General features: G+C 40.4%; 1 protein-coding gene across 2 annotated transcripts in view; it reads right to left on the reverse strand.

The window, feature by feature from the left end:
- The window catches only part of PIK3CG (phosphatidylinositol-4,5-bisphosphate 3-kinase catalytic subunit gamma), a 35,673-nt gene extending 8,758 nt beyond the window's left edge, over positions 1-26,915 (reverse strand). Inside the window, exons 1-9 of one of the 2 annotated variants that reach the window (XM_042793099.1) lie at positions 26,745-26,915; positions 18,558-20,561; positions 14,193-14,258; positions 13,863-14,088; positions 9,940-10,043; positions 7,494-7,640; positions 6,144-6,234; positions 1,937-2,067; positions 138-249 (exon numbers count right to left, since the gene is read on the reverse strand). In XM_042793099.1, the coding sequence (XP_042649033.1) occupies positions 138-249; positions 1,937-2,067; positions 6,144-6,234; positions 7,494-7,640; positions 9,940-10,043; positions 13,863-14,088; positions 14,193-14,258; positions 18,558-20,549 (2,869 nt within the window). In that variant the 5' untranslated portion in view covers positions 20,550-20,561; positions 26,745-26,915. Of the gene's footprint in view, positions 1-137; positions 250-1,543; positions 1,812-1,936; positions 2,068-6,143; positions 6,235-7,493; positions 7,641-9,939; positions 10,044-13,862; positions 14,089-14,192; positions 14,259-18,557; positions 20,562-26,744 lie in introns of those variants that run through there. The other variant, XM_042793100.1, reaches the window with a different exon arrangement.
- Between the last annotated feature and the right edge of the window lie 750 nt (positions 26,916-27,665).

Here is a 27,665-nt window from a genome sequence, read left to right on the forward strand (position 1 = left end):
AATTTGTGAGCAATGCTGACAGAACTGGATTGTGTCTCTTCATTCATTGCTAAACCCATTATTTATTAAAATGAAAGATAAATTTAGTCAAGTATAGACAGTCCCCACTTCCATGAAACTCTCAGAAAATAACTCACCTGTTTCTGTAATCATAATGTTGTCATTGTGCCTGTCTCCTATTCCAAGTACAAAGGTTGCCACACAGTATCCAGCACAAGAATAAACAAATCTTTCCACAGCTGCCTGAAACTAAAAATAAATCTTAGAGATGTTAAATGCTTCAATGCCAGAAACTGAATGCAGACATTCTCAAAGTCATATGCCTTTCTGTCGACACATATCTACCAACAGTTAGACAAACTGTCTTACATGGTTGCACAGCAGAGATTAAGATCACAGCCCTGCACTGCACTTCCTGTACTGTGTGAGCAGGCTGTATACCTTAGCACAAGTAAAATAAGCATATAGTTGTTGTCGTGGTTTTGGCCTGATTGGCAGCCAACCACAAGGCAACAGCTCTCTCTCCCTTCCCCTCCAGCAATGAGAAGGGACAGAGAGCCAGGCTTGGGGTTCAAGATAGGACTGGGATGGGGAAAAATCCCCCTTTATAATCACGATCAAAAGGCAGACTTGTTAGGGGAAGGAAAAAAACCCATACATTTATTACAGACACTAACAACACATAACAGAGTAGGACAGTGAGAAGCATTGCCACATCTTGAGAACACCTTCCCCCCACCCCTCCCTTCTTCCCGGGCTCAGCTCTGCTCCCGATATCTCTACCTCCTCCCCCAGTGGCACAGGGGCAGGGAATGGGGGGTGCAGTCAGCGCTGCCACTTCCTTCATTTTCGGTGAGGGGAGTGTCCGGAACTTGTTCCTCCTGCTCCATTGTGGTCCCCCTCTCACAGGAGACAGTCCTCCACAAACTTTCTCAGACTTGAATTCCTCCCATGGGCCGCAGCGTTCCCCACACTGCTCCGTCAGGGGTCACTAACTTCCTCCGACTGGATTCTCTCCCACGGCTGCAGCCCTTCCTGAGCTGCTCCGGCGTGGGACTCCCCCGCATGCTGCAATCCTCCCAGTGCTGAATTACAGCAGCGGGGCTGCCTTTTCCCACGAGACCCCGGCCTTCTTTGGGCACAGAACCTTGATCATCCGAGCAGGAACAACAGGCCATAAATCAGTGTCTGCTCCACCGTAGATCTTCATGGGTGGCAGGGGGTGGCTGCCCTGCCGTCTCACCACAGGATACAGGGGGGTCTCTGCTCCGGCACACCTCCCCCCTCCTTTCTTCCTCCGTTCCTCCACTAACCTTGGTGTTCATGCAGCTGCAGCCACTCCTCCTCACAAGTCCGACTGCACGTCACCACGTCCCTTCTTAAATACGTTATCGCAGAGGCGCAGCTGATGGGCTCAATTTCCCAAACAGAAGTGGAGCTGATGTGGAGCTGGGGGAGCTTCGAGAAGCTTCTCACAGGGGGCCGCCCCGATAGCCCCCTCCCCTGCCACCAAAAAACTCCACCACTCACTCAACCCAGAACAGTTGTCCATGTTTGCTGAGAAATAATGCTGGCAGAAAGCTCTAGTAGGTCAGTGGACCTACCTAAGGAAAGGAGTATTGAGTACCCAAACCTGTATTTAAATCCTCTAAAACCACACTGACTTTCAGTGTTCTTAGATGTCCTTTCAATCTGCTCCTCATGTATCACTTCCAAATACCACTGACGAAGAAGTAATTTCTAAAGCATCTCATTTCTCAGGAGCTCGGTTGCCAGCTGGATGCTTAAGGCTCTTTCATAGACACCCGTGGCTGAGTAAAGCGAAAATTAATGGATTTTTCAAACTCATGTAACAAAAACACAACCGTATGGGCTCTGTGCTCCTAAATTAGTAGGGTGCACTTGAAAATCCTACTTAAAAATTCAAAGAACTCACCTTCTCTTCAATCATGCATCTTTCCTTGAGCCACTGGTTTAGTATTTCATCCTTAAATGCACCAGTGTTGCCAACTGTACTCTGCTGAATTTTGGCAATTGTTGTAGCATCTTTCACAATTTCGATCATTCCTAGAGAAAACAAGGAAGAAGTTTGAAGAAGTTATTAAATTTGTATCAAAGTGTATTTAAAAGATGCAAAATTAAATTTAAAACTCGGTTGTTTAAATCAACTGCAGAACTTTATACGTTGTGAGCAGAAATTTATTTTGCAAGCAACAGTGTTTTTTGTTCATTCCCAGATGAAACCAGCCAGAGCCCAAAACCAGCCTGGCATCCTAAACTCCTCCATGAGAACGTAAAACCATTTAAAATAGTAAGACACATGATGAGATGGGACCCTCTGCATAAGGCTTTTCTCAAGGAGAGGAACTACCTCCTGTCCGGATCCCCTGCAGAAGCCCAGGTACCATTCACATTCCCACCAGCTTCTCTCCAACTTCACAAATTCGAGGAGCTGCAGAGAAGCTGCAGTGTTGCAGCAGCCTAGGGATGCAAGGGTTGCCAGAGCTGTGGCAGAGGAACCGAGCTGGCCCTCCTGCAGTAAATCCAATTTAAGCTTAAGTGCACATATGCACAGAAAGGTTCAGAAATATCAGTACACAGTGAGGTACAGCAGTGGGGTTGCTGGTGGAAAGCTCTGGCTGTTGAGGCCCAGAGGCCTGTCCCTAAACTACACAGATCCTCGCAAAGGCAAATTAGCACATCACAGCAATACTGTGCAGCAACAAAGACTTGTACTGTTCATACTAACATGGCATGTGATGAAGGGGAAGCTAGAGAGAAAAGCAGAAACAGAGGCTGCAACACAACTCTGTACTGTAGCCAAGACTAGCAAATGCAGTCTGCCCTCATACTGGGCATGCATGTATGGGGCAAGGTGTGATTTTAGTTGAACTTATTTGGTAACTGGAAATACTATGTTTTCTTGCTCTGGTTGAAGTTCAACAGTGTCTTCTAGGTAAAAGCCTGGCTTCAGCTCCAGCTCAAAGAAAAGCAAGCAAACAAAAATATTACTTTCTCCCCAGAGTGATTCAAAGCAGTTTCTGATTTGGTTTCAGTTTGACTCTTTTTCTGAAATGGATTAATTTTTATCTATTTACAGTCCTACTCTTTTGCAATTACTGAATTATGAGCAAATTTTTCAGTAACAGAGTAACAACACAGTAATCTCTTCCTGCCCGTGTCTTCCACACATGGCTGAATATCCCCTGGAGGTACTTCTTCTGTCTTGACAGTGACCTGGATTTGTTTGTAACAAAACTATTGTGGAAATATGACCTCCAAAACACACCGCCAACAACATCAAATTAAAAAGCTCCACATGTTGGTCTGCACTTGTCAAGCTGTTGTTTTCCTTCTGGGAGTGAGCTCCAGACCACATTCCAGCTGTTGAAAAGGCTTCCCCTGCCTGTGCTCACAAATCTCCCTCTACTGGCCATCAGCACCTTGATTCCAGGGGAGCGGAGATGTTGCAGGAGGCACCTTCTGCTTCTCCTTGCTTTTAAAACTTTCTTGAGCATAAATGTGTTGATTAGCACTGTAAAAAGTCCACAGATTTTAAAGCAGATGCTAATGAAAACCCTTTACTGACAATTCTCCACTGCACTGCCAAAGGAGTGGTATAAAACCTACACAGAATGTTGTGCAGTTTATTCTGCCCAAGTGGATACTTCAAAGGTATTGTGGTAAAAAAGTTATCTGCTGGAATAGTATAGCTCTACCGGCAAATCCTTCTAAATGCAGACATGCCGCTTGGGAGGTATGGTCAGTCTTAGAGAAGGCTTCAGTAACTGGGATAAAGGATCTCAGCGGGGCTGTGTTCAACTGGGAGGAAGAGCAGCAGTAAATGCACTATGCTATGTGTTTCTGAGGGTCTGCGGTATTAAAGCAGGTAACTCTTACATTAAGTGTCAGCTTGAAATTCTTAAATTTGGCAGTGATGCAGCATAGTAAGTAGTGATAATTGCCTCGCAGAGCTGGGAACATATGGCCATGTCAAAGGGAGAGAGAATAGGGTATGATCTTTCAACAGTGATACACAGAACAGAAAGTTTCTTCTACAAAGGTCTATTTGTCAGCAGCAGTGGAGAGGACAGATGTTTCCAAAACTGCAAACTGCATTGAATGCAGATGTCTTCAACAGACTGAGAAAGCTTGACACAGGAGGGGATGCCAGCTCCAGGTGTAAGACACCTGGCTGTTTCCCTTGCTCAGTGTAGAATGGGGTACTGTCCCTGTGTCAATACACAAAAACTGCCTCAAGATCCATGGAAATATTAAGAGGGAGGGAACAAGCAGCTTGGAAGAAGAGCATGTATGAATACTGTTAAAGAACATTTGCATGACACTACTCCTTGGTTTTGTTCCAAACAAGCATAAGCTCTCCAACAAAGTGTCCTACCTTGGGTATTACTAATTCAGGCTACAGGTATTCTCAGCAAACTGAACAGGAGTCTTTATGTGATTGACCATACCCCTACTGTGGTGCTTACATCTCCCCCATGCATACAGGAAAATAAGCAATTATTTCCCTGAGATAAAAGAACAGGGAGTCAATTAAGAATTCATGAAAGAGTAATGAAGTCTGTAACTTGAATATAAGAATGCTAGGATCACTGGCAGAAATCCTCTATCTTCCTCCATGATTTCAAACCATTACATTGCCTTAAAATGATTTTAAATAAAATGAAATCCTAAAAATATCTCTAAAAAATTACATTTCTTATACCTAAAGGAGAGAAGAAAAACCAACTCTCCTTATATTTGCAGTTAGTTTGTATTTTAATATATAATGTTCCATTTCATTTATTATTATAATTCTATCAATGCCATTTATTTAATTTTAAAACACACATATTAGGAGAAAGCAATCTCTTCTGTGTCAGACTACCAAGTATTTTATCAGTGCGTTTGGGTTTTCTGCATTGCTGAGCTATCCTGAAGTCAAAAGCAAGGATGATAAAAATTTTATGTGGTGATGGACTTTACACAGGAAGTACATTACAGATATATATTAAAAAGAGTTCTTAATTTTACTGGGGCTCCATTAATTTTTCTTTGATCCATAAAGCAAAATATATTGCTAAAAAGAAAAGAACTAAAAAGCTGGAGATTGTGGGAGACACATAGCAATACTTATATTATCATTATTTTATCAATTCATGCAGTTACTATCATACTGCCAACTATACCCATGACAGGAATTAACAAGCTTGTTAATTTTAACACATGTTCAAACTTTAAGTAAATGGCAGAGCTGTACTTGCTAATCTGTTTCACTGACACACTGTTTATACCAGCCAAAGCATTTTTTTCAGCACAATAGCTTTATTTGGGCATGGCCACTTTTTCTACACCGAGAAGGCTTTCCTCCAGGCAATTGTTCAAGAACTGCTCAGCAAAACTGACTCAGCAAAACAGTCAATTCTGTATTATCTGGATACTAGGAAAATGTGCAACATGGATGGGCTAGGGTACATAATACATGCAAATCCAACCACAAAGAGTCAGTTTGGTGCCTTTGGGATGTATAAATTATATATTAGTTGGCATTTCTGGATGTAACTGGACTCTTCCAGAGGTGATCAGGTTGCTTTACACACCATTATACAGTTCTCCGGAAGCTTTGTAAACAACTACTTGATTTCTCTCACCATGAATTCTGGAAATAGACCATCTGTGCTGCAGGAACTAATGCCCACTGAGAAATATTGCCTAAGCATCCTGTTGAGTAATGCTATCACTTTTATGTAGTAGAGGGTATGAAGCTTTAGGTCAGGAAAAAACATAAATGTTTTCCTATTTTTTCTCTTTTTTTATTCTTATCAACGCATTAAAACACATCTTAAGGCACTGACTTTCACTTTTTCATATCAAATATAGTTATTAAAGAGAAATTTGAAGCAGCATCCAAACAGTTGGACTTGCACAGGAATCACAGTCAGCTAAGCTAGTGCAGACATGGAAGGACACCCATCAGAAAACGAGAAACCATTGCTAAGATGCAGCTGAAGGCTGCTCACAGAAAGTGTAATAACCTGCTATTTATCTCAGGACTACAGTGCATACTAGAATAGTTCTCCTATACACAACTTCTATAACTGTGGTATTTTGAATTTCTAATCACAGAAGGTATTATCACATACCTATTTTGTTCCCTGTAGAAATACAACCATATGGTAACAAACAGAGGTCCAATGATTCTGCCTCCCAAATGGATTCCATAATTCGAAGAATCTAGTAAAAACAAACGTATACACTACGTTATTTCAAATTATTTGGCCATTACTTGTTACTCATACAAATAACACTACCCAGACTTCTGAGATGGGGCTAAACTTACATGTCTGTTTTATAGATTAAGAGATAAATACAGAGAGTATGCAGCCATTCAAGATTATCAGTTATAGAACCAGGGTTTATATTTCCTCATGTGTTCTGTGCCCAGGCAATCTCTGCAGTTTTATAAAGTATTAATAAATATACTGTATGATTCCCACATGAGCTGAGATTGAATACATTAGCTCGTACGTCCATTTTTTCCCATAAATATCCCCCAAAGTGCTAACAAACCAGTCTGTCAGAACAATCACTGAAATATTACTAGAGCAATTTTCCCTACTAATTAATTTTTCATTTGTAACTTCACTCATTGCATAAATAAATGATAAAATTATTTCATCAGAAAAACAGGCCATCTTGCACTAAATAAGGTTCCTTCTCTAGAACTCCAAAATGTGAAGTATGTATGGCACATGGCAGGAGAAAGTAGGGTAACAGTATGTACTGGGTCTGGCTGGGATGAAGTTAATTTTCTTCAGAGCAGACCATATGGTGCTGTGGTTTAGGCTGGTGACCAGAGCAATGCTGGTAACACACTGGTGTTCCAGATATTGCTGAAAAGTGTTTTCAGGGCATCAAGGCTGCCTCTGTTTCTCACTCTTCCCCAGTGGGAATAGACTGGGGGTTCACAAGAGGCTGGGAGGGGACACAACCAGGCAGATGACCTGAACCAAGCAAAGAAATATTCCATGCTGAATAATATCATGCTCAGCAATGAAACTGAGAGGAAGGGGCTTAGGTAGGTTAACCATCTTTTTCGCAGGAACTGGCTGGGCATTGGTCTGCTCATGGGATGTGGTGAGTGACTGCCCCTGCATCACTTGTTTTGTTTTCTTTCTCTCTTCTTCCAATTCTCCTTTGCTTATTAAACAATTTTTATCTCAGCCCACAAGTTTTCTTGCTTTTACTCTTCCTTTCCTCTCTCCCCATCCCACCAGGGTTAACTCACAACACAGTAACATAAAAACCTGTATTACAAGAAAAAGATCCAGCTTTGATGTCAGCCTTGCCATATACAGTTTAAAAAACAAAAAACAACCTCATATTTTGTATGGACAATAAAGATAAGGTATACACAGTTCTGAAAAGTAAAACAATTTAAAAATATTTGAAAATGTTCACATTATTCATTTTATACATTTTAGCTACCATACCTGTAAAATAAGCATGTCCTGACGGAGGTCATCTCCATGTTTGAAGATTATGCCTATGGTTTCATTTGATAGAGCTGTTGGATCTGCACATTTAAACTCAAGCCAGAGGGGCTTCTTCTTAGATGCCATTACTTTACATTTTTCTATCTGTGAAAGACATATTTATTGCTAGCCACTGTACTCCACTATCAACACAACTAACCTTTTTACACACCCGCTACAGAGTAGTTTACTCACTTCCAATTAGTTATACCACAAGCAACACACTGAAAGCACATGTAAGGAATGGTATTCAATTGCATATAAAGCCCTACTGAACCTGCACAACTTTTAACACTGTCCGCGATAAAGGAAAAAGCATGCTTTGACTCTCTGCAACTGGATTTAGCTTGTAAATCTGCTTCAGACAGAAAAAAAACCTTTTCAACCAGGAATGAGTTTCTGACAAAACTGTCAAATAATGGACCCTCACAGCACTCTGACAGGTACTCTGCAAAATCACAACATAATCATTGTTCAATTTTACCACATCATCCACCCTTGTGACTTCTAGCAACTTCAGTTATTCCAGATTGCTTGATTCAATGCCCTTAGCAAGCTCTTCAAATTTATGGGGAAAATGGCATTTGCAAAACCAATTTAACGTAATCATTCATAAAAAAAAGAAAAATTCCCTATTTAGTCTTACTACATTTTTAATCTCAAGAAATTCAGTACTGAAACTACTGAAATTGCATTATTTCAACTGTTTTCTCAATTAATTATGTCTAATACAACTGTAATATGTAATACTTTCTATTCTGGAATTCCTGGTTCATTGCTGAATATTACTATGTACAATAAAACCATCTAAAATAATAACAATGATTGTACATTAATGTTTGAGAGCTGACAGTTTCAATGATATGAGAGAAAAGTATTTTGGAATATTTGTGTTTCATAGATTGATCTGCTGAGCTTGTAGTTTAAAAGAAAACAGTTTTTACCATCCTTGTTTTTAAAAAGGAAAAAAGTTGTTAAATCTTTGAACTTCCTAGAAACACTGATTTTACTTCTAATATTTGGTTCAGACTAATCAAATTTCAGGGTTTGAAGATTATGGACAAGTAGCATTTGCTAGAATGAAGATGAAATGAAAGCTTACCAATACAATTTGTTATATCAAATATTTTTGTTCATATAGTTTGAGGAAAATAAAAAAGGCTCTAACCAGTCTATTTTGGACATAGCTACCTTCCCTCATAAATCTATTGCTTTCTTATCTAGGAAGGTGCTGGTAAAGCTGCATACTTTCTAAGTGAATGAAAACTAGAAAATCCAGAAAGATCTTTTATTTTATTTTGAAATCCACTTTTTGTCATGCTGTTAGTGATTTTTGTACACAAAAGATGAAGGACGGAGAAATACAATTAAGAAAATAATATCGAAGAAGACACAGATTCTGTATTTCTGAGTAAACAATGTTTGAATTGACTTCTGTACTGACAGCACCTCAGTCATGCCCAACTGGGAAGTGTTTAACTCTCTCAGCTTGAAGATACATTAGCTTATAGTCTGTCTATCAAGGCACAGGTTTATTTAATAGAAACATGTCTAGATCTGGACAACTAAATCAGTTATCCAAATGAGTACCCTACAGGTTGGATGGTTTGTCTGTCCTTAGCTAAGAGAAAAATTGAGGGATTTTTTTTCTTCTAGGCTTCTTGCTGCACATCAAGTGAATCCAAGGATCCTCACCGTGCTGCTTTACCCAAATCTCACACTGCACAGTAGATGCATGAGCCAATTCCCTCTCACTACACATCTGCTGATTAATTAATCTTGTTTTTAACTCTGAGTCGACATAAACCACTGCAATCTCATCACAAAACTGGAGGCAGTAACAGAGAAAACCCTGTGTTTCTTACTGTATTTCTATGAAATCTTGATGTATTGTCTAACAAAAGCAACATATAGAGATATTGAAAAATCAGAAATACTAACAAAAATGTTTGCCTTAGCTAAGATGAAGGTCTGGACCTAAACCTTAATGACAGATGTGAATCAGGGTAACAAAGAAATTAACTGGAACAGATAATGAATATCCCAAAGCCCCTGAAGTCAGATAGAACAGTTTTATACAAGTATTTAATGTTAAAAAAAAAAAAAAAAAAAAAAAAAGTCAGTTACCTGGTTAAATCCTAGATTAAATTAATGGAAAAAACATAATTGCCATTTAATGATTAGGATTTTATGGGTTGTTGCATTTTTTTAGTGGCATGCCATTACATTTAGAAAATGCTGATAGCTTTGGGAACAAAAACTTACTGAGTCCATGAAATGTCATCGTATTCATGGTGAATTAAGACCTCCAGACATATTAGCAAAAACTGTTACCAAATGACACATACTTGCAAATAGGAGATTTTTTTCAAAAAGGATTTATGGAAACTCAAAATATACTTACCACTAGGGCTCCTGCTCTTAGCCCAGGATCATATGGAACTCTGAAACTTTCTGGAAGATTGCTGCTCTGTAGTTTTTCAAGCTTTTGTCTCAGCTGTGCAATAACTGCAATTTCAAGTAAGAAAACAATTCAGAAGTTGGAAGGCAAAAAGTTATAGGTAATCAAACTTATTAAGCATCAGATTTAGCTAAAACCCTCCTCTGTTTAGCTACTTTCTAAATTGCTTTCCTCAAGGATCTCCTGATTTAAGGAATGGAGAAATACTCTAACTTACATTGTTAATGGTCAGGGCTGTGTCAGATACCTAAATGGGAAGTTTTCAAGCACCTCACAAGTCATGTGCTCTCTACAGTGTTAGAAGCACTGCACAGCGCTTGGTGTTCTGAAGACTCATAAGATTACATGAAAATGTCAGCTTTCATTTAAAAAACAAAACAAAACACAGCACAAACCACAAAAAAATATTTTGCCCTTGTAACTGACAAGGAAACGTTGAACTATCTACCTCAAAGGCTCAGAAGGAGGAGGCATTTAAAAGCACCTCGTATTTTCCAGGACTATTCTGAACTACCTCATTGCTTTTGCAGACAGACTCCTGTCTTTTGAATTCTTGGAGTCAATTATTCCATAATCATAAGGACTCCAACTATAGAGGTACTGAATTTCCTATCCTCCTAAAACTGGTTTCATAGAGCAGCCTTGTTAATCTCACATTCCAGTAAGAAAATTTGCTGTGTATTTATACAAACAAGAATTTTAATGCTCATATATAAACCGAATCTCAAGCTTCCTAATCTTCAACTTAGAACAGCATGCATTATACTACACATGATGTACTCTGTTCATATCAGCTAGCTAGTATCAGCAGTGTAAACAATACACTGGGTATTACCCTTCATTATGACAAAGACCTGATCACTGTTCTAAAAGAAATCGCAGCTACACAGCATACGTATACATGACCAAGTAATTTTGGAGATAAAAACTGTAATGAGAAAGCTAGAGTTGGACCTGGATACTTAGTAGACAAAATCATAAAATCATACAATCATAGAATAGTTTGGGTTGGAAGGAACCTTTAAAGGTTGTCTAGTCCAACCCCCCTGCAATGACTAGGGACATCAGCTAGATCAGGTTGCTCAGAGCCCCATCTAATCCAACCTTGAATGTTTTCAGGGATAGGGCATCTACCACATCTCTGGTTCCAGTGTTTCACCACTCCCATTGTAAAAAACTTCTTCCTTAAACCTAGTCTGTCCCCATCTTTCTTCTAAGCCCTCTTTAAGTACTGAACAATAAGGTCTCCCCAGAGCCTTCTCTTCTCCAGGCTCAACAACCCCAATTCTCTCAGCCTGTCTTCACAGGGGAGGTGTTCCAGCCCTCTGACCATTTTTGTGCCCCTACTCTGAACCCCCTCCAATAGGTCCATGTCTTTCCTGAAGGGAGGACTCAAGAGCTGGGCACAGCACTGCAGGTGGGGTCTCAGAAGAGCAGAGCATAGAGGCAGAATCCCCTTCCTCGACCTGCTGGCCATGATGCTTTTGATGTAGCCCAGGACACTGCTGACTTTCTGGGCTGCAAGTGCAGATTGTCAGCTCATGTCCAGAAAATTAAGGCATTTCAAAAGTTGCTATCAAATTAAGGAAGTCTAGCCAAAAGAATTACATCAGAACTCACAGAACACAAATGTTACACTTATCCTAAAGGCTTTTAGAAAAGAACTACCTATCAGTGTCAGATGACTAATGTGATATTTCCTCTGGTAAAAAATAAACAAATCTGACAGCAAGATACAGAAGCTAATAAATGGACTTTAAAATTAGATACCTTTCAAAAAAAAACCCCAAACCCAAAACAAAACAAAAAACCCCAGTAGGTTGTAGTAACTTGGGTCATGAAACTGCTTTTTAAAATGTAACTATTGATTTCCTAGACAAATCTAGCTTGATTTCAGTAAGTCTCATTGCAATGTAATGTAATTTCAAAATTTTATGCCAACCAATTGAAGCTAGTAAAGATTAGGAATTAGCCGATTTTAAAATGCAAGTGAAGGTGCTTGCTGAAACAATTTCAAGTTGATCTGGCTTAAGAACAAAGTGCTATCCCTTTTAAGAGAAGAAACATTTGCATAGACACATTCTTGTGAGACAAATCATCTAATAGAGTGGTGATGAAAACAGATAATCCTATGCAAGCTGTAATCTTAAGAATTTATTTATTTATTATTAGTCACTACATTCAAATACAAGCAAAGAGATTACAAGAAAAGTGAAAGAAACCGTTTGACAGCATGATTGCTACTGGACTAGTATGGACCTAACAGGAAGGCATTTATTCTTCAAAAAAATACACAAATACTGGAGAATTAAAGAGAATTAGATGATACTGCACAACAGAATGAAATGAAACAGTCCGAAACATTCAGACTGAAAATAGAAACAACTATGAACATTGCAAATGATGGGGCAAAAACCAAGCAATAAACTAAAGAAGAAATTTTAGGATATACATTTTTTTAAATGTAAGAAGCAGAGGGTGCCTGCAGAAAAAATCATATCCTCAATAATATGAAAATAAATTAAATTAGATATAGCATTAGTGGGACACTCCATAGCTTCAGGAAGACTATCCAGTTAAAACGTCAATTATGTAAGTCATCTTTCAATGTTCTGCTGTACTTTACACACATTCTTCAACTTCAAAACCTGGTGGGTGTTACTGTGATTGCTTTCTCTTGAAACTTGTCTTCTTTGCCCACATAGCCTTCAAAGATAATGTATTATGGAAACCACTGGTGTTACAGACATGTACATCTGCAAGCCTGTAAAGTTTCTTCCCAGAACATGGGATTCTGACCAAATATATTTAGATTGTAGACCATTTTAAGATAAACTTTAGAAAATTGTTTAGAAAGAATATTTTATATGGAGGGTTCAGTAAGTCACCTAACTTAGACTATGTGGTCATGTAACTGATATATTATATACTGAAGAATAAAAGCCTATTTCCTTCAAATTTCTTTTGAAACACCACCAGAGCCACTTCTGCATAACCAGAGCGGAAAGGCTTTTGAACCAAGGACTTCCTAGCCTGGAACATACCACACTGAACAGGCATGAAGATATGGTCTCTCTACAGCTTTTAGAATGTGATTACTGTCCTAGGTCTTCTCGTACTTACTCCCAACACCAAGCAACTAACAGGAATGATGACAAGAGCTTTTAAGGGAGTTGAGGGGGAAAAAAAAAAAAAAAAATGACAGGCAAAACCTAGAGGTAAACAGGCATTGCATAACCCTGCTGTGGCTTCCAAAGCAGTGCTTACAAGAACTAGAAATAACAATACCACATCTGTGGCTCACAGGACTCCTATTCAGCACATCACAAAGCCCCCAAAATGCGCGCTCTGTATATTCACTGACGATCCACCAGCTACTTTTGTGGCATAGCAGAGGCTGCACTGGACTCCCCCCCAAGTCTTCCTGCCAAGCGTCTTTTAGTAACTGCTTAGGGTAAGGCTGTGTTTCTTGGCAAGTGTCACATTTCCTCTTTATTTCCAGTTAATATTTGTGTCCTGGGTTCTTTCTTTCTTCAGTGCTGGCATTCAGCTAACAGTTATGTACAAGAACTTAGATGTTTCCCAGCTGCATAGCGTGAGGTTCAGGAAGATAAGCCAAAGCCTGGGAAAGTACTGGTTGCCTATAACACTGACATTCTTTCCCTTTTGGGGGGGAATGAACAAACAAATGGATTATTGGTTCAACTGTTATTAACTCACAATGGCATTTAAAAAGTAATAATGATGCCCCTAGACAGTAATTTATCCATGAATTTTCTAAATAAACAGTAAAATTTGCTGTCTAGATTTTCACAAAAAGAAACGATAATATTATTACAAACAAAGAAATGCCTGCTAGCAAATACCTTGGGAAGTGACATCATACTTTTCTGCAGAAACTGATTTTATCTCCATTGTGACTTTATGCAGCAATTCAATTACTTGAACCTGCTTCATGAAATCATGTAGCATCGCTTTTCCACAGCCCCTAAGATAAGCTTCTAGGATGACCGCAAACCTCTGTTGGTAATGCATGGACTGGGCAATCTCGCTTCTTAAGAACCAAAACAAGAAGTGACCAATTCTTTTGTTCTAGAAGTAAGGAAAAATACTACAATCAGCACACATTTCTTGACAAAGGATTTTAATAATGCCAGTAACTTGAGCATAAGTTGGCTGTATTTTGAAGTACTTACTCTCAAGCCACGTTTTAGCAGAAATCTGGCTAATGCACTGTCATGATATGGCTCAAATTTCACAGCCTGAGTAACACAAACATAGAAGACATGTTATTAATGTATTTAAGATCCCATTGCACTTATACTTTACCACTAACATCTAGAGAACACACTGCTGCAGGAATAGAAAATGTGTAACAAAACAGGTCTTTCAAGGAAACAAAGTTGAAAAAAAACAAAGCAAGGCTTCCCCATGATTCAAGAAGCACTTTTTCTTTACAACAGGTTCTTTTCAGGTGTATTATTAATGTGACAAATAAAGCAAGGCAGGGAGTAGCTAATCAGCAAGATCGATATGAGCACATGAAGGTGCGTGAACAAAGCAACAGCATTCTCAGGCCAGTGCAAAAACCAGCAAGATCAGAAAACAGTCTGTAGTCCGACTGACACTGAGAAGGCTTGAAAAGACAATTGCCAAATTAAATGACGTATTTGTAATAATTCCCTAATAAAAATTTTCAATAATAAAGCACTGGCTTTTTATAACATCTGCCACTTAGGGACTGGGGCATGAGGGTTCACTACTGGGTTCCCCAGCAAGCACTGTGTACAGAAGCAGCTTTTTGGAGCACCTAATCTGGCCTTTAGCCCCTAAATGAATAACAAAATAGAATAAAGGTTCTGATACACATGCTATATTAATGGAGTACAATTAAGAGGAAGACTTCACCGGAGCTTTTTTTCCTAAAGACTCTGTGAGCACAGATGTACTTTTTCTCTTCCAACAGCCACTCCCCTCCACCCAAGCCCACCGATATTTCCAACCTACTGCCAAAAAAGGGTGGAAACAAGAAGTCAACAACTTTTTTGAAATGTCAGGATTGGATTTTTTTTTGCTGTCATTCTCTCCCCTACCCCAAAACCAAGTGAACTGGTCTACCAGAACACTATCACAATTTCATGTAATGGGCTGTGACAGGGAACTTGTGCACTTCAACTGTTTTTTCCAGCAGCTTCTTTCCCATTGCTTGAGGGACTCAAGTTTATAGGAGGTTTGTATTAAGATTAATGGCAGAAAAAAGCTATGCGTGTACATCCCATGGCAAGAAAAGAGTAATAGGAAGCATCCAGTCTCTGGAACAGAGTCACAAAATCCCTGTCATGGACTGAGGGGGTTGGTGAATGGCTTCAGGTTCTGGAAATAGAGAGCCTGGAAGCAGCATGTAGGGAGATTAAAGGAAAACAAAGGGATGTGCGGAGAGCTGGGTGCACGTAGTACGCTCAGCTTTCAGAAGTGACAAAGTATGCAAACCTCTAGCCATAGTTATTCAACAGAATATAATGGCTCTTTCAAGATCACTGCGGTCTGCAGCTTGTGAAGAAGCAACCAAGCCATCAGCAGAGGTCCACTAAATTAATCAAATAAATCACAGTATTTTAGAAACTCTTAAAAGTACTGTGGCACATAGTTGTATTTTTTATTATTGAAATATCTAAAATAAAACACTATTTCTGAAATGTAAATCATCCTGTGGGTATATTCAAGAGAAAACAAAACAAAACAGAAAAAAAAAAATTGAGCTTTTTCAGTTAACCTTCTAGAATGAACCAACTTATAAAAATGCTATGAAGACTTGTTCTTTCCAGCTGCTGGCTATGAGGCAGACAAGCAAGCCAAGCACCAGACTTGTCCTTCTACAGTATCATAATTCTGCAAGAATTGTCCTGACTCTCTGCAATTCTGTTTTATTTTCCCAAGCAACACCATCTTATTTAGGAAAGATAATAAGAACTCACAAACATAAACTGATTTTAAAATATACAGACCCTTTTACTTTGTGTATGAGATTACGAGGTATGAGGGTTTTTAATAAAAAGTAATTTTCACTGCAATAAGGCACCCAAAAGCAGTAATTATTACATAAATCCAAATGGTTTTGCTGACACTTGCAAGAAAAGCTATTAAAAACCTCATTCTGGTATAGACTTTTCTGAATGTTCTCAGTGCATATCCCTGAAAAACAACCAGCCATTGCTTCAAAACAAAACCTCCTTAAAGTTGTAAATATATTTTAACATAAAAGAATATTAGAAAAATGTATTATGAGCATCCTTATTATGCTTATGTTTTAGAAATAATTACTCAAAAAGTAAATCCCATTTTTCTTTTTTTCTTCACAAAGTCAAATATCAGTATTTGAATTGCAACAGTAAAAACTATTAAAAAATGTCTGCTTGCACTTCATCAGGTCCCTGAACGTACCTTTGCCTTGTCAATTCAGCAGAAGAGTTTTACTCACTGTCATATACAAGCAGTACAGTCGTTGGTGTTTGCTTTACAATGGATTTTGTTGTATTTTAACTGTTCTATGCATGCTTTATCAACTGCACAGAGAACAACAGACCTTTATAGGAAGCTCAACCGGTTTATATATGGCATGGTTACTTCTGTTTGGGATAAACCTGGGGGGGGAAAGAAGGTTTGTTTGATTTCTAACTCTACTGGGAGGTAAAATGGGAATATCCTGTGCAGACTGAAATAAGCCATAAAGCTTTCATGTTGAAGGCATGCATGTGAAAAGTGATGATGGTTGACAGAAGAGACATCTCAGATGTGTCCATTAGAGCAGAGGAATGGCTGACATCCATTCTCTGAAAAATATGGATTTTCAAATGCACTATGGTACCAATACTCCGCTACAGGATGCTGACAGCCTATGCGCTGTTCTTAGCCAAGTAGGGAAAGACAAGGAAGCAGCAGAGAAGTAAAAGCTGGGATCTAGTATTTGTTTTTCCTTTTTGCGGATGGCAATCTTTGAATTTCTTACTGTATCTCTTACTAAAAACGACACAGTGAAGTTAAACTACTATGATTTTACACTACAGTATTTTAATTTACTGTTAGACAGGTTTATTCTTTTTAAAACTCTCCAGATTTGTACTTCCTGAAAACAATTAATTTCAAAACCAAATAATTTCAAAAACAAACGGAAAAAACACAGTATTTCCCCCATTCTCTCAAGCACTTTGATATCAACCAATCACTATCCCAACCCCCTAACCGGGATACAAAAGCAAATAAAATTGCTAAGCCACATGTAGACAGCAAAAGCTCACAAGTGAAGCATATATATATATATAGCAGCAGCTACGTGGGAGGCCCAATGAGGTAACCGTAGCGACTCCTTTGGTTAACGAAGAAGTGCATAAATTCTGCCTGGGGAGCCTAATCTTCAGACAAGCAAAGACAAGGCTAAAAAGACTTTGTTTAAAGCACTACTGATGCACAGCAAAATCTGAAACACTAACTTCATTTTCCTGGGAACCCTGGCTGTCTCTGAACCCGCAGAAATTAAAAGTCCCATCCTGCAGCCTCCCTGGTTGCAGCAGTTTGTTTGTTTTTTTTTTATTTTTAAATTTTTAATGCCAATTTTGTCCTCTGATTCGTTGAAACCCAGTATTTCCTGTTATGTGGGGCGACAGCCTTTCTGCATGAACCGGAGCCCTGTTGGATCTGGGAAGCCTGAAGCATCATCTTGCTTCAGGGAACACGTTTACCGGGAAGAACCACAGGGTTACACCTTTCATCAGCTATTAGATGTGACTTTGCTGCTGACAGGGTGCCCAGCTCCAATACCACATTGTGAAAAAGCAAACAAATCAAATTTCTTCTATAACTGATATAAACCTTCCCGATGCTTCATCTGCACACAAAGTGCTTCAAATCAATACAGCAGTAATTCACTGCCATTAAAACCACAGTTTTTCACCCAGTTTCCCAGAATGAATTAATCTTATAGTGGCATCCTAGCAACCCTTTATTTACTTTTAAACATTGTTTGGCAACTTCTAGATAAATTTGGTCCCCTTAACAGTAGAATACTGAAGTCACTGCACCATACTGTGTAACTACATTGTTGTTTTTGACCTACCCCAGATTTTAATTCAGGCCTTGCCTGGGTCAACACCTGCCTTTACTCTCTTTCTGTCTACACTCTTTCTAAACTATTGGTAAAGCCAGTCAACAATTCTTCAGTCCTGTGTGATTCAGACCTGATACAAACAGGATTAGAAACAGCACAGTTAGGATTTGCTTCTATCACAGCTGTGCTAGTGTTGACAATTTCCAGAAAAACATACTACTGTAAATGCAAGATGCAAATTGTAAGACACAAGGCAACGGTAACACAAAAATAACAACACAGGCAAATGGCGAATATATAAAGTGTGTTTTGGGGTAATTTGGTTACTACCACTGCTTTGACTAAACACTGAAGACTTCAAAACCAGGGATTACTAACTAAACCTACTAAGATGGGAATGGCAATGAGGCAATGCAAATATTGCTGGAAGGCAGAGTTCAAGAATGCAAATACACCTTACCTGCACAAGCTGTAAGAGATAATGAAGAACATCATCATCTTCTAAACTTTCCAGTTTTTGAACTGCCATTGCTCGGACATTTTCATCTGAAAAGTTACAGTCCAGAAGTTGCATTGTGAGTCCAACATCTAAAGTGCTTTGATCCCAAACCTCCTTTTTAGCTAGCAACTGGTATGTTTTGGCCACTATTTCTTGTTGTCCCCATTTCACAGAGCTAAGGAGCTTAGGATATGCCTTGGGGTGCTTTATGCTTTCATACCTAAAGTGCCACAACAGTTCTTTGTCTTCAGGAGAAAGTGGATTAAGTGGGTCAGTTCCTATGATTTCTTCAAGTTGCTTGCGAAGTTGGTTGGGCATTTCAGCTCGTGTCCTATCCCCTTGGGGGTCTGATGTTATCCTGTGCTTGGGCAAGGCAATTGGGTGACAATAGCTGTCCAGCACGATAGAGATAGCCATTGAGTTTTCTTTATCTGGGTTAGTTGCTGATGTGAGTTTGTCTGCGTTGATACTTCCTTGTTCTTCTCCCTTGCCTGGTATTTTCCACATGTGGAGCACATACTCCCCACTTCGTAGCAAGAAACGGTGATCTATTAACAAAAGATTTACATAATACAGAAGCTGAGTTTTGCATTTTGAATCAGAGTTTGGGGATTCATGTGTCTTTGTGGACAGTCCCTGTGCTTTGCCGCAGTATATCTGAAGATTCAGGAGTGCTCCTTTAGGCAAATCCTTGATTTTGATATCAAACTCTAACCAAATATTCCACAGAACCTCCTCAGTAAAAGGTTTTGATGAAGTCCTCCTCTGTGACAGGAGCTGTTGCCCATGTTGAATGTTAGCCTCCACAAACACAGTAAGATCAGTATTTCTCGGTAAAACTGGGATATCAATGCCAATTATTTTCACCCTAAATTTCCTATTACAATCCCACAAAGAAATAGTGAAGACTCTCTCATGATCTTTTCCATCGACTGTTAATTGTTCATGATACCCTGTAACTCCTGTACAGTCATCCACCAAGGGCCACTCCTCCTTCTGAACCTCATCTTCATTCGGGTCAGGGGGATTGTCTAAGACAAGGTGGATTTCTTCCCCATTCTTAAGGCATTGTCTTATCCAGTGAAAATCTTTGATTGGTGTCTCTCCAGTAATGTACTCATCTCTGCCACAAATCCTGAGAACAAAATCCAGTTCACTATGATCTTCAGGAATGTCCATCAAAGACTTTTTCTTTGCCATTTTTGTGAAAAAGCTGTGAAGAATCGTATCTGGAGTGTCATCTATTGACACTTTAATTTTCTGGCTAGTTGTTCCTCTGTGTATGATTATGAAAATATTATTGTTAGTGATCTTCTTAAATAAATATTCTGGGAGTGGCTTAGATGTAGTCCATGGGTGCATTGCATACAATTTAGGATCTCTACAGGCCACCTCTATCATTCGTGGAGTGACTAATCTGCGACGGGTGAATTCTAGCTCATCATCATGCACATTGCTTACATCAGTGACATCATAACCAATTAAATCGTTAAGCTGCTGTTGAAATTCCTGAACTTCTTCTGATGGTTTTTGTTTCTGGACAACGAAGATCTTGCCCACCTTTTTCTGTAACACTTTCCAGTACAGTATGCAGTCCAATGTCTGCAATACTTGATGTTTATCATAAATTTCATACCACTGCCCTTTCTTCTGATACTGCAGAATAAATTGATCAGGGGTGAATGCACGGTAGAAGTCTGTGGTTTGACTCATCTCTATTGCACGCATCCAAATCTGTGCTTTCATTTGCTCAACCGTACAGTTGCCAGCTATTTCAAGTAATATCATTTCTGGTACTTTAGTATGTTTATTGCTTGTAGGTAAAATAAACTCAATGGATATCAGTTCCATTGATGACAAACTACTTGATGTACAATGAGGTTTCATTCTTCTTCTCCTTCGTTTGTTTTCCTCTCTCATAACAACGGGCTGTTCATAATCCCCCAACTCCATGCCAGAAGAAATCTAACAAAACATGCAAATATCTGATTACTTTCTCATTTACATTTTTCTTTAGTCTTATTTTTAACTCTTCTTAATTGAAATAATAGGCCAGTCAAAATCCTGCTAAGTATACATGCTTTTCATATTTCCCCTTCCCCTTAATTTCTGTTCATAAATACTTGATTTACATAAACCACCTCAGATGTACCCAATTCAAGACCAAGTATAGGAAAAAAAAAACCAACAACCCAGTGATTAAATAATTAAAGTAGAGCTTTTAAACAGCCTTCCCAGATTTCACTGAGGATAAGTGGTCTGCCTATACTGATTTGTTCACGCCTCTATTTGATCAAGCACTGATCCTTCTGCTGCCTCATCTGTTTTGATGCTGTTGATATTAACATAAGTGTATTTTCATAGAAATCAAAAGACATACTACTGTGTACAAGCAAAAGTGATCCTACTGAGCTGCAGGAATGACAGAAAGTAGCAAGAAATGTATTTGCAGACTGGACAGAGGGAAGGCTATTCCCATTTTTCTCTGCCTCTCTTCTAAGTGATGAGGAATAAAAAGTTACACCAAAAAAAGCCCTTAGGATTCAAAAGTCATGGACTACTTCTGAAGAAAGATTTTTAATATGCATCTAAAGTCAAGCCTAGTATTCTTAAATGTGCTTCTTTTAAGTAAATCAATCACCAGACTCAAAAACATCCATCCATTTTTAAAGTAAACCATTATAAATTATTAGTTTGCTACAGAAGAAAAAACTCCTAAGCTGATACCAATGTACTACCCTACACATCAAATCACACCCAAAAACAACTTCAAAGACAAGTAGCCTACCTTATCAGCTTTCAGTAAACAAAAAATATTGTTGCTCACAGTTAATCTCTATTGATTAATCTTAAAGGGGTGAAGCTTGGAAGAGGAACGCAGTGCTGATTGAGTGCACTCACACAAGCGAAGTTACAGCGACATACTGAACATCTTTCCCAGACAATGCTTTTTACACATAAAATCTCTCTAGCTGATGGAAAAACTAAAACCAATGTGACAATGCCTTAGCAAACAACAAAACAATAAGATGTAAATATAAAAGGTTAAACTGAAACAACATAGCATGCTAACTAAAATTAATTTTTCAAGTTCCGGAAAACAATGATTGCGGACACGCCACCTCTATAACTGACAAAGTATAAGGAAATATTACCTGCTTAAAAAACAAAGGCTGAATTGCTGAAGAAGATTCATTTGTTTAATTTCTGAAGTTCCTATTTTTTTAATGGAAGATCATTCACACAAAAAAATTCTTTGTTTAAGCTGTTCTGCTTTTCTTGCTCGCCCTCATATCCAGATGCAAAGGAAGTGCTGCGCTTACCAGGAAGGAAGTTTTAACCAAGTTGATTATACATATGATTGCTCATTTAAAAAAAAGTCAGAATGCTTTTCCTGTTACAACAGTAAAAATATACTAACAGTACACCAATTTAATTTTAACACACATGTATAGAAGATATGCTTAGAGCCTTTTAAAAATAGCCAAGAATAATCTAGGCAATAAATCAAGAGGATCCAAATAAAATATTTTAAAAACAATGTACTTTGGAGAGCCTAACTACTTTATAAAAGAGTAAAATAAAAATACTATATAAAAAAGAACTAAATCTGCAATATCTCCTTTTTTTTATTTTTATGGTTATAGCCCTCTGAGGACTCCCAACTTAAATTCATTAGAGTTTTTTAAGCCAACCTTCATACAGGCATGACATGGAGATGGTATCTGCCAAGGATCCTGTGTGGTACCCTCATCAATAGAACTGCTGAGCAAGCTTCCTCCCAGTATTTTTAAATTATCCATTTATGATTACAACCACACAGTGAAATCCACTAGAAATGATGATCTAAGATTCAGGAGGAATTTAAACTGTGGACTTTCAACCCTAATTCTTGTGGTTAACTACAAACCTGAAGAGTTGCTCCTTTACTGAAAAAATCCCCATAGGGAAAGATTTGGGAAAACATGTACAAATCAGAAAGAAAAGACTGAAAATCTTCTAATCGTATCCTTTTTCCTTATGACTTTTCCAGTGAAATACTGACCATTTTAAAAAGCAATAAGCAGTACACATCCTACAGCAGTACATATCCTACAAAAATTATTACTCTTGTGAAGGAGAAAAAAAAAATTGGAAACAACCGAAAGGCCTTTTAGTAACAGAGAAGTGGTGGGGTCCTTCTGTTTTGTTCTGTTTTGTTTTTTTAACATATGGATGCTTCCTATCTTGTAAGACACCTTCCTTATTAAAAAGGGGAAAAAAAAAAAAAGCTCCCTCTGTATTGCCAAAAATATCTGATCATCTCTTACCTGCCTCCAACATGCCACTCTCAAGCTCTGAAATTAACACTTAGCCAGGGTTAAAAAAAAGAAAATACCCTCCACCACAGACATAGCTCTGCTTTCTCAGAACATCATTTTGCTTAGCAGCTAGGATTTCTTTTTAGAGGTTATTCTTCTCAGGAAGTGAGTTCAGGGAAAACACACTCTGTCTCAGCTCCCTCTACCTTTCAGAGCCAGTATTTGAAATTTGTGAAGGAAGTGAACTTGCCCTGAACTTTCTGTTGCTGCCATGAAATCTATCCATCTCAGCCAGATGATCTTCAACACTCATCCTTCACACATGTGCAGCCTGTCAGCCTTCATCAGCCACTGCCTGCAGGATCTCAGCACTACACACTGCTTCCCTCCCCAGTCCTCTTCTTGGCTGCAAAAAGCACTCAGGTGCTGGAAAGCTTGGGCACCTGTAACCTCAACAGCAGTGCCCAGGATGACAGAGAAGGAAGCTGCTGGTTTCACATAAAAAGGAAAAGGAGCTAGCTGGACATGTAGGAAAATAAATAGAGCAATGCTAAATGTGTTTTGCAAAAACTGTGTTTTGAAATTCCCTGACTTCAGAGAGCTTGACTTTGCAACACTTTTGCAGGGTCTGTATTTTGAAGTATAATTTCTAAAATGTGTAATACAGTTGCATATTTGTCTTAATGTAAAAAGAAGCAACTAGCAGTAAGAGTTTTTTTCATGCCAACAGGCTATGTATGTTTTCTGCAAATATCCCTCATTCTAAAAGTCATTGTGCTGACCCTATTTAGTAAACCTGGACTCACCACAGTTTCACTGGGTTTTGCCAGACCTAAGAAAGAATGCCAACTTAAAATGTCCTCGTCTTGCTGCCATGTGATATGCATGTAAAGATGAATTTATCAAACACATATACACACAAATATTCCATCTCTTGCTAAACTATTCTAGCACTGCTCCATTGATCAAGACCAGCAAGATAATCAAAGGCAGCATCTCTACCTCATGCAGCAGAGACCTACCCTGTACACTGCTCAACGAACATAATTGTTTGACACTTTGATCCACTCAAAAAGACTGGTAGAGCAACATTGTGAGAGGTTCAAATATTCCCCCCCAAAATGCATCAGATACAATGCAAAATGCATGAAGCTTGTGTAACTGCCCATGCAAGACTCTCCTCTCCCACATTCATTTGGGCTGTGACCTGCTGTGTCTAGTCCAGTCCAGTCCAACCCAGATGCTCATCTCCAGTTCAGCTCTGACCCCTTTTTATCAGCTCCAGAAGCCAATTCTTGGGGTGATGACTGTCTCTAACCTGTCTTTGCAACGACGAACACAAAAGTGTCCCCATTCTTAGGGTGATACCATATTTCCTCACGCATATGCACCATAAAACTTGGATGTTTTTAACTGAAAATCATTTAAAATTACTCACTAAAACCTTTGTCATGTCTAAGCATTACTTACAGTCTTGGCATTTCTATACACCTACTGCAGCACCACCAAAAAAAAAATCAAAAGTTACTCTTTTTTATTATTAATTCTAATTTAATTTAATTCTAACACCATATTCCCCTGTGTTACGAGAACAGTCCTACCACTAGTCCACAAATCCTGATGGGGTGCAATGGAGCAAGAGGAGGTGGACCTATAAAAGGTAACTAAGAAAAGCAAACAGGCTTGCCTTTGTCTCCAGTCGTGTTCCTATCTCATCACTCAGGTCAGCAAACTGATCATAACAGCAACAACAGAAAAATTTGGTTAATTTTCAGCTGGATCAGTTCCTTAATCTGACTCATCACTTGCAGGAGTGGTAGAGAAGGGAAGAAAAGTGAAGGGAATGAAGCCAGCACAGTTTAGGGTAACTGAAACCAAAATATAATTCACAGCAGGATTAGGAGATAAACTCATGGGTAAACTTGTTAAAGGATTTGAGAACACTGGCTGAAAGGTGCTTTAAAAAGACAATGTGGCATTATCATGAATTACTTCATATATTCCGCTACAAAAAATTCAAGATACCTGTCAAACGTCACTGCTTTGTTAGAGTTTTATCAGTTACTTATCCTTCACCAGTTATGCTTATTATATACTAGTTTCTGCTTCTGATTTAATCTACTACGTGAAAACCTCATTTTAAAATTATTCTTCTCACTTTAGTGTCAGCTCCTTCCCTGACAACATAACCTGCAAGAAAATAGGCACTCTCTATCAGAGTAAGAATCACCCTGTGCACATATTACGCAAATGTAATAATAATCTATTTACATTCACACTTTAAGATAAATGAAAAAAAACACCTAGGACATGACCCAAAGTTTTACAAGCAGCATTCTACATCTGCTTGCCAGCATTGTCCTGTAGCAGGAGACGGTTTTGCATTTGCTGGATAGGAGTACATCTTCCCTACATTTATGAATGATCCAGTGCTGAACTATGCAGGCAAGATACATCACTAATATGTTATGGATGAACACAACCACAAAAACTGCTTTGCTCAGTTCTTTTGTCAAATCCTCTAGCAATTACTAGTTCTCACGGGAATTAAATCAGTGCAGCTTCCTATTAACAACTTCATCATCATCATCATCACAGAACTTCACGGCTAATATAGTCACGTTCTTCATCAGACAGTGCACTAATCAGCAGATACAGCAGAACATCTCTGCCAGGAGGTTTTACAGTGAATCTGCTATTATGGCTGTAATATTTTCAGTAACCCCCTGCCTTCACTACAGGCCTTTGTATATTTTAGTTTCTACAGGAGGTGGCTATCTGGGTGTGCTTCTAGAACAAAAAGTAACTTCTAGCTGGTTGCAAAAATTCAAGTAAGAATTTTGGCAAAGTTCTAGTTAACTGGAGTTACACAAATGATGGTGATCTACCCTTAAACTAACGCTTCACAGAGGTTGAAAACATGAAGATCGCAGCTATGGTTCCTGCAGGGACACGCTCGCTATTTGGATATGGCCTCTCAACTTGTGCCCAGTTCTTCAAATGCTGAGCTTTAGCAGTGTGATCTAAAACCCACCGACAACCAACTCCTGAACAGCCTCAGCTATTATTTCAGACCATTTGTGGTGGGGGAAGGTTTTATAGTCTATATGTATTGGATAGGAACAAGAGGTTATTATTTGTTGGATGAGGAAATACATTTATTTATTGTTTAAAAGCTATGTTGTAGCAGAGCTGACTCATAGATCTTAAGACCAGAAGGAACAGTTACCACTGTCTATTGTGATTCTTCACTCAGCTCTGTTGTATTCAACACACTAATAGTTTCCCCAGCAGGTTTTCCATCACACCTGTAACTCTTGTTTGGGCCAGGCCGCAAGCCGGGACCGAGGCCGTGAGGAGTGAAGGACCCGGCAGCGTTCGAGGGGCTCAGCCCTCGCCTTGGAGACGGCAGCGCTGGCACCGGCCAGTCGCACATGCCCTGCTGGAAGGGGGCTGGGGCCGAAGAGCTTCGCCTGCGCCAGGCCCGGGAGGCACGACACGGCGAGGAGCAGCGGGCCGGGGCTCCCCGCCTCAGCCGGCCCACCGGCCGGGCCCCGCGGCCGCGCCCGCCCGGCCCGCCCGCCGCCCCGAGATGGCGGCCGGCGCCGCGCCACCCGGCAGCGCCCGCGGGAACGGCAGCGGAGTCCCCGCCGCATGCGAGCAAACCTCGCCGCGCCCAGCCCGGCGGGGCAGCCCGGGGCCGCGGCCGCCCTGCCGCTGCCCACCGCCACGGCGGGGAGCCGGGCCCCGCTGCGCCGGCCCCGCGCCCCCCGCCACCACCTGCGAGCCCGGGGCTGGGCAGGGTCCGCCGATGACCCCCGCCGGCCCCCGGGACGGAGCTACTCACCGCAGCGGCGCGGCCGCGCCCGCGGCCCCGGCTCCGGACAGGTGTTTTCCTCAGCAGGAAGCGGAGCGGGCCGGGGGCCGGAGGGGAGGCTCCATGGCCGGCGGTAGGCAGCTCCGGAGCCGCCGCCAATCACACGCCGGGCAAAGAGGGAACCGGCTGTGGGGCCTCCCCGCCCCGCTCGGCCGCCGCCGCCCGGCCCCGGCCGCCGCCGCCCGGCCCCGGCCCCCGCCGCTGCGGCCGGCCCTCACCGCGGCCCTCCGGGCTGGGCACCGGGGCTGGGCCCCTTTCCCCGAGCGAGGCGGCGGCTCGGGGAAGGGGCCGGGGAGCCCCGCCGGTCTGCGGAGCGCCTGGAGGCGGCGGGCAGCCCACCCTGTGGCCCGGTACGACCCCATCAGCCGGAGTGGGGATAGCTCCACCATTAGGGTAAAGCACCGCCGCCTCAGTGGGGTGTAATCGCCAGCATAAGGCAAGCAGGACCGGTCCTGGTGTCAGCACTGGCAGCAAAACCTCTCTGGAAGCAGCTTCGAGAAGTATTCATCGCCCCGGACGCCGGCGTGCCCGTCCCCAGGCTGCTGCGGGGCAGCCACCACCGCGGCGGGGACAGCAGCCACTGCTGGGGCTGCCTGGACGGGCCCACACGCATTCAAGGGCAAACTTAGTTTGCCTAAGCTGTCCTCAGAAAACCCCGGCAATGGCGATATGCTCTAGCACCCTGTGGCCTTCACCTCTGGACAGATTTTCATGCAGTCTTATATGTCTGCACCTACAGGTTTAGTCTCTTACTTGACTAATTCCTTTGGGGTTTTTTGCAGCTACTTTTTGTTCAGAGGTGCTGTGTTCTTGTTTTCCTACTATTTTCCCATCTCCTTTTAGGTCATGTTCCTTAGATCATCTGTGATTCCTGTAGCTTGCCTCCAGGCT

Source organism: Tyto alba, unplaced genomic scaffold (genome assembly GCF_018691265.1).
Source record: "Tyto alba isolate M040663 unplaced genomic scaffold, T.alba_DEE_v4.0 Super-Scaffold_2, whole genome shotgun sequence".
Classification (NCBI taxonomy): Eukaryota; Metazoa; Chordata; class Aves; order Strigiformes; family Tytonidae; genus Tyto; species Tyto alba.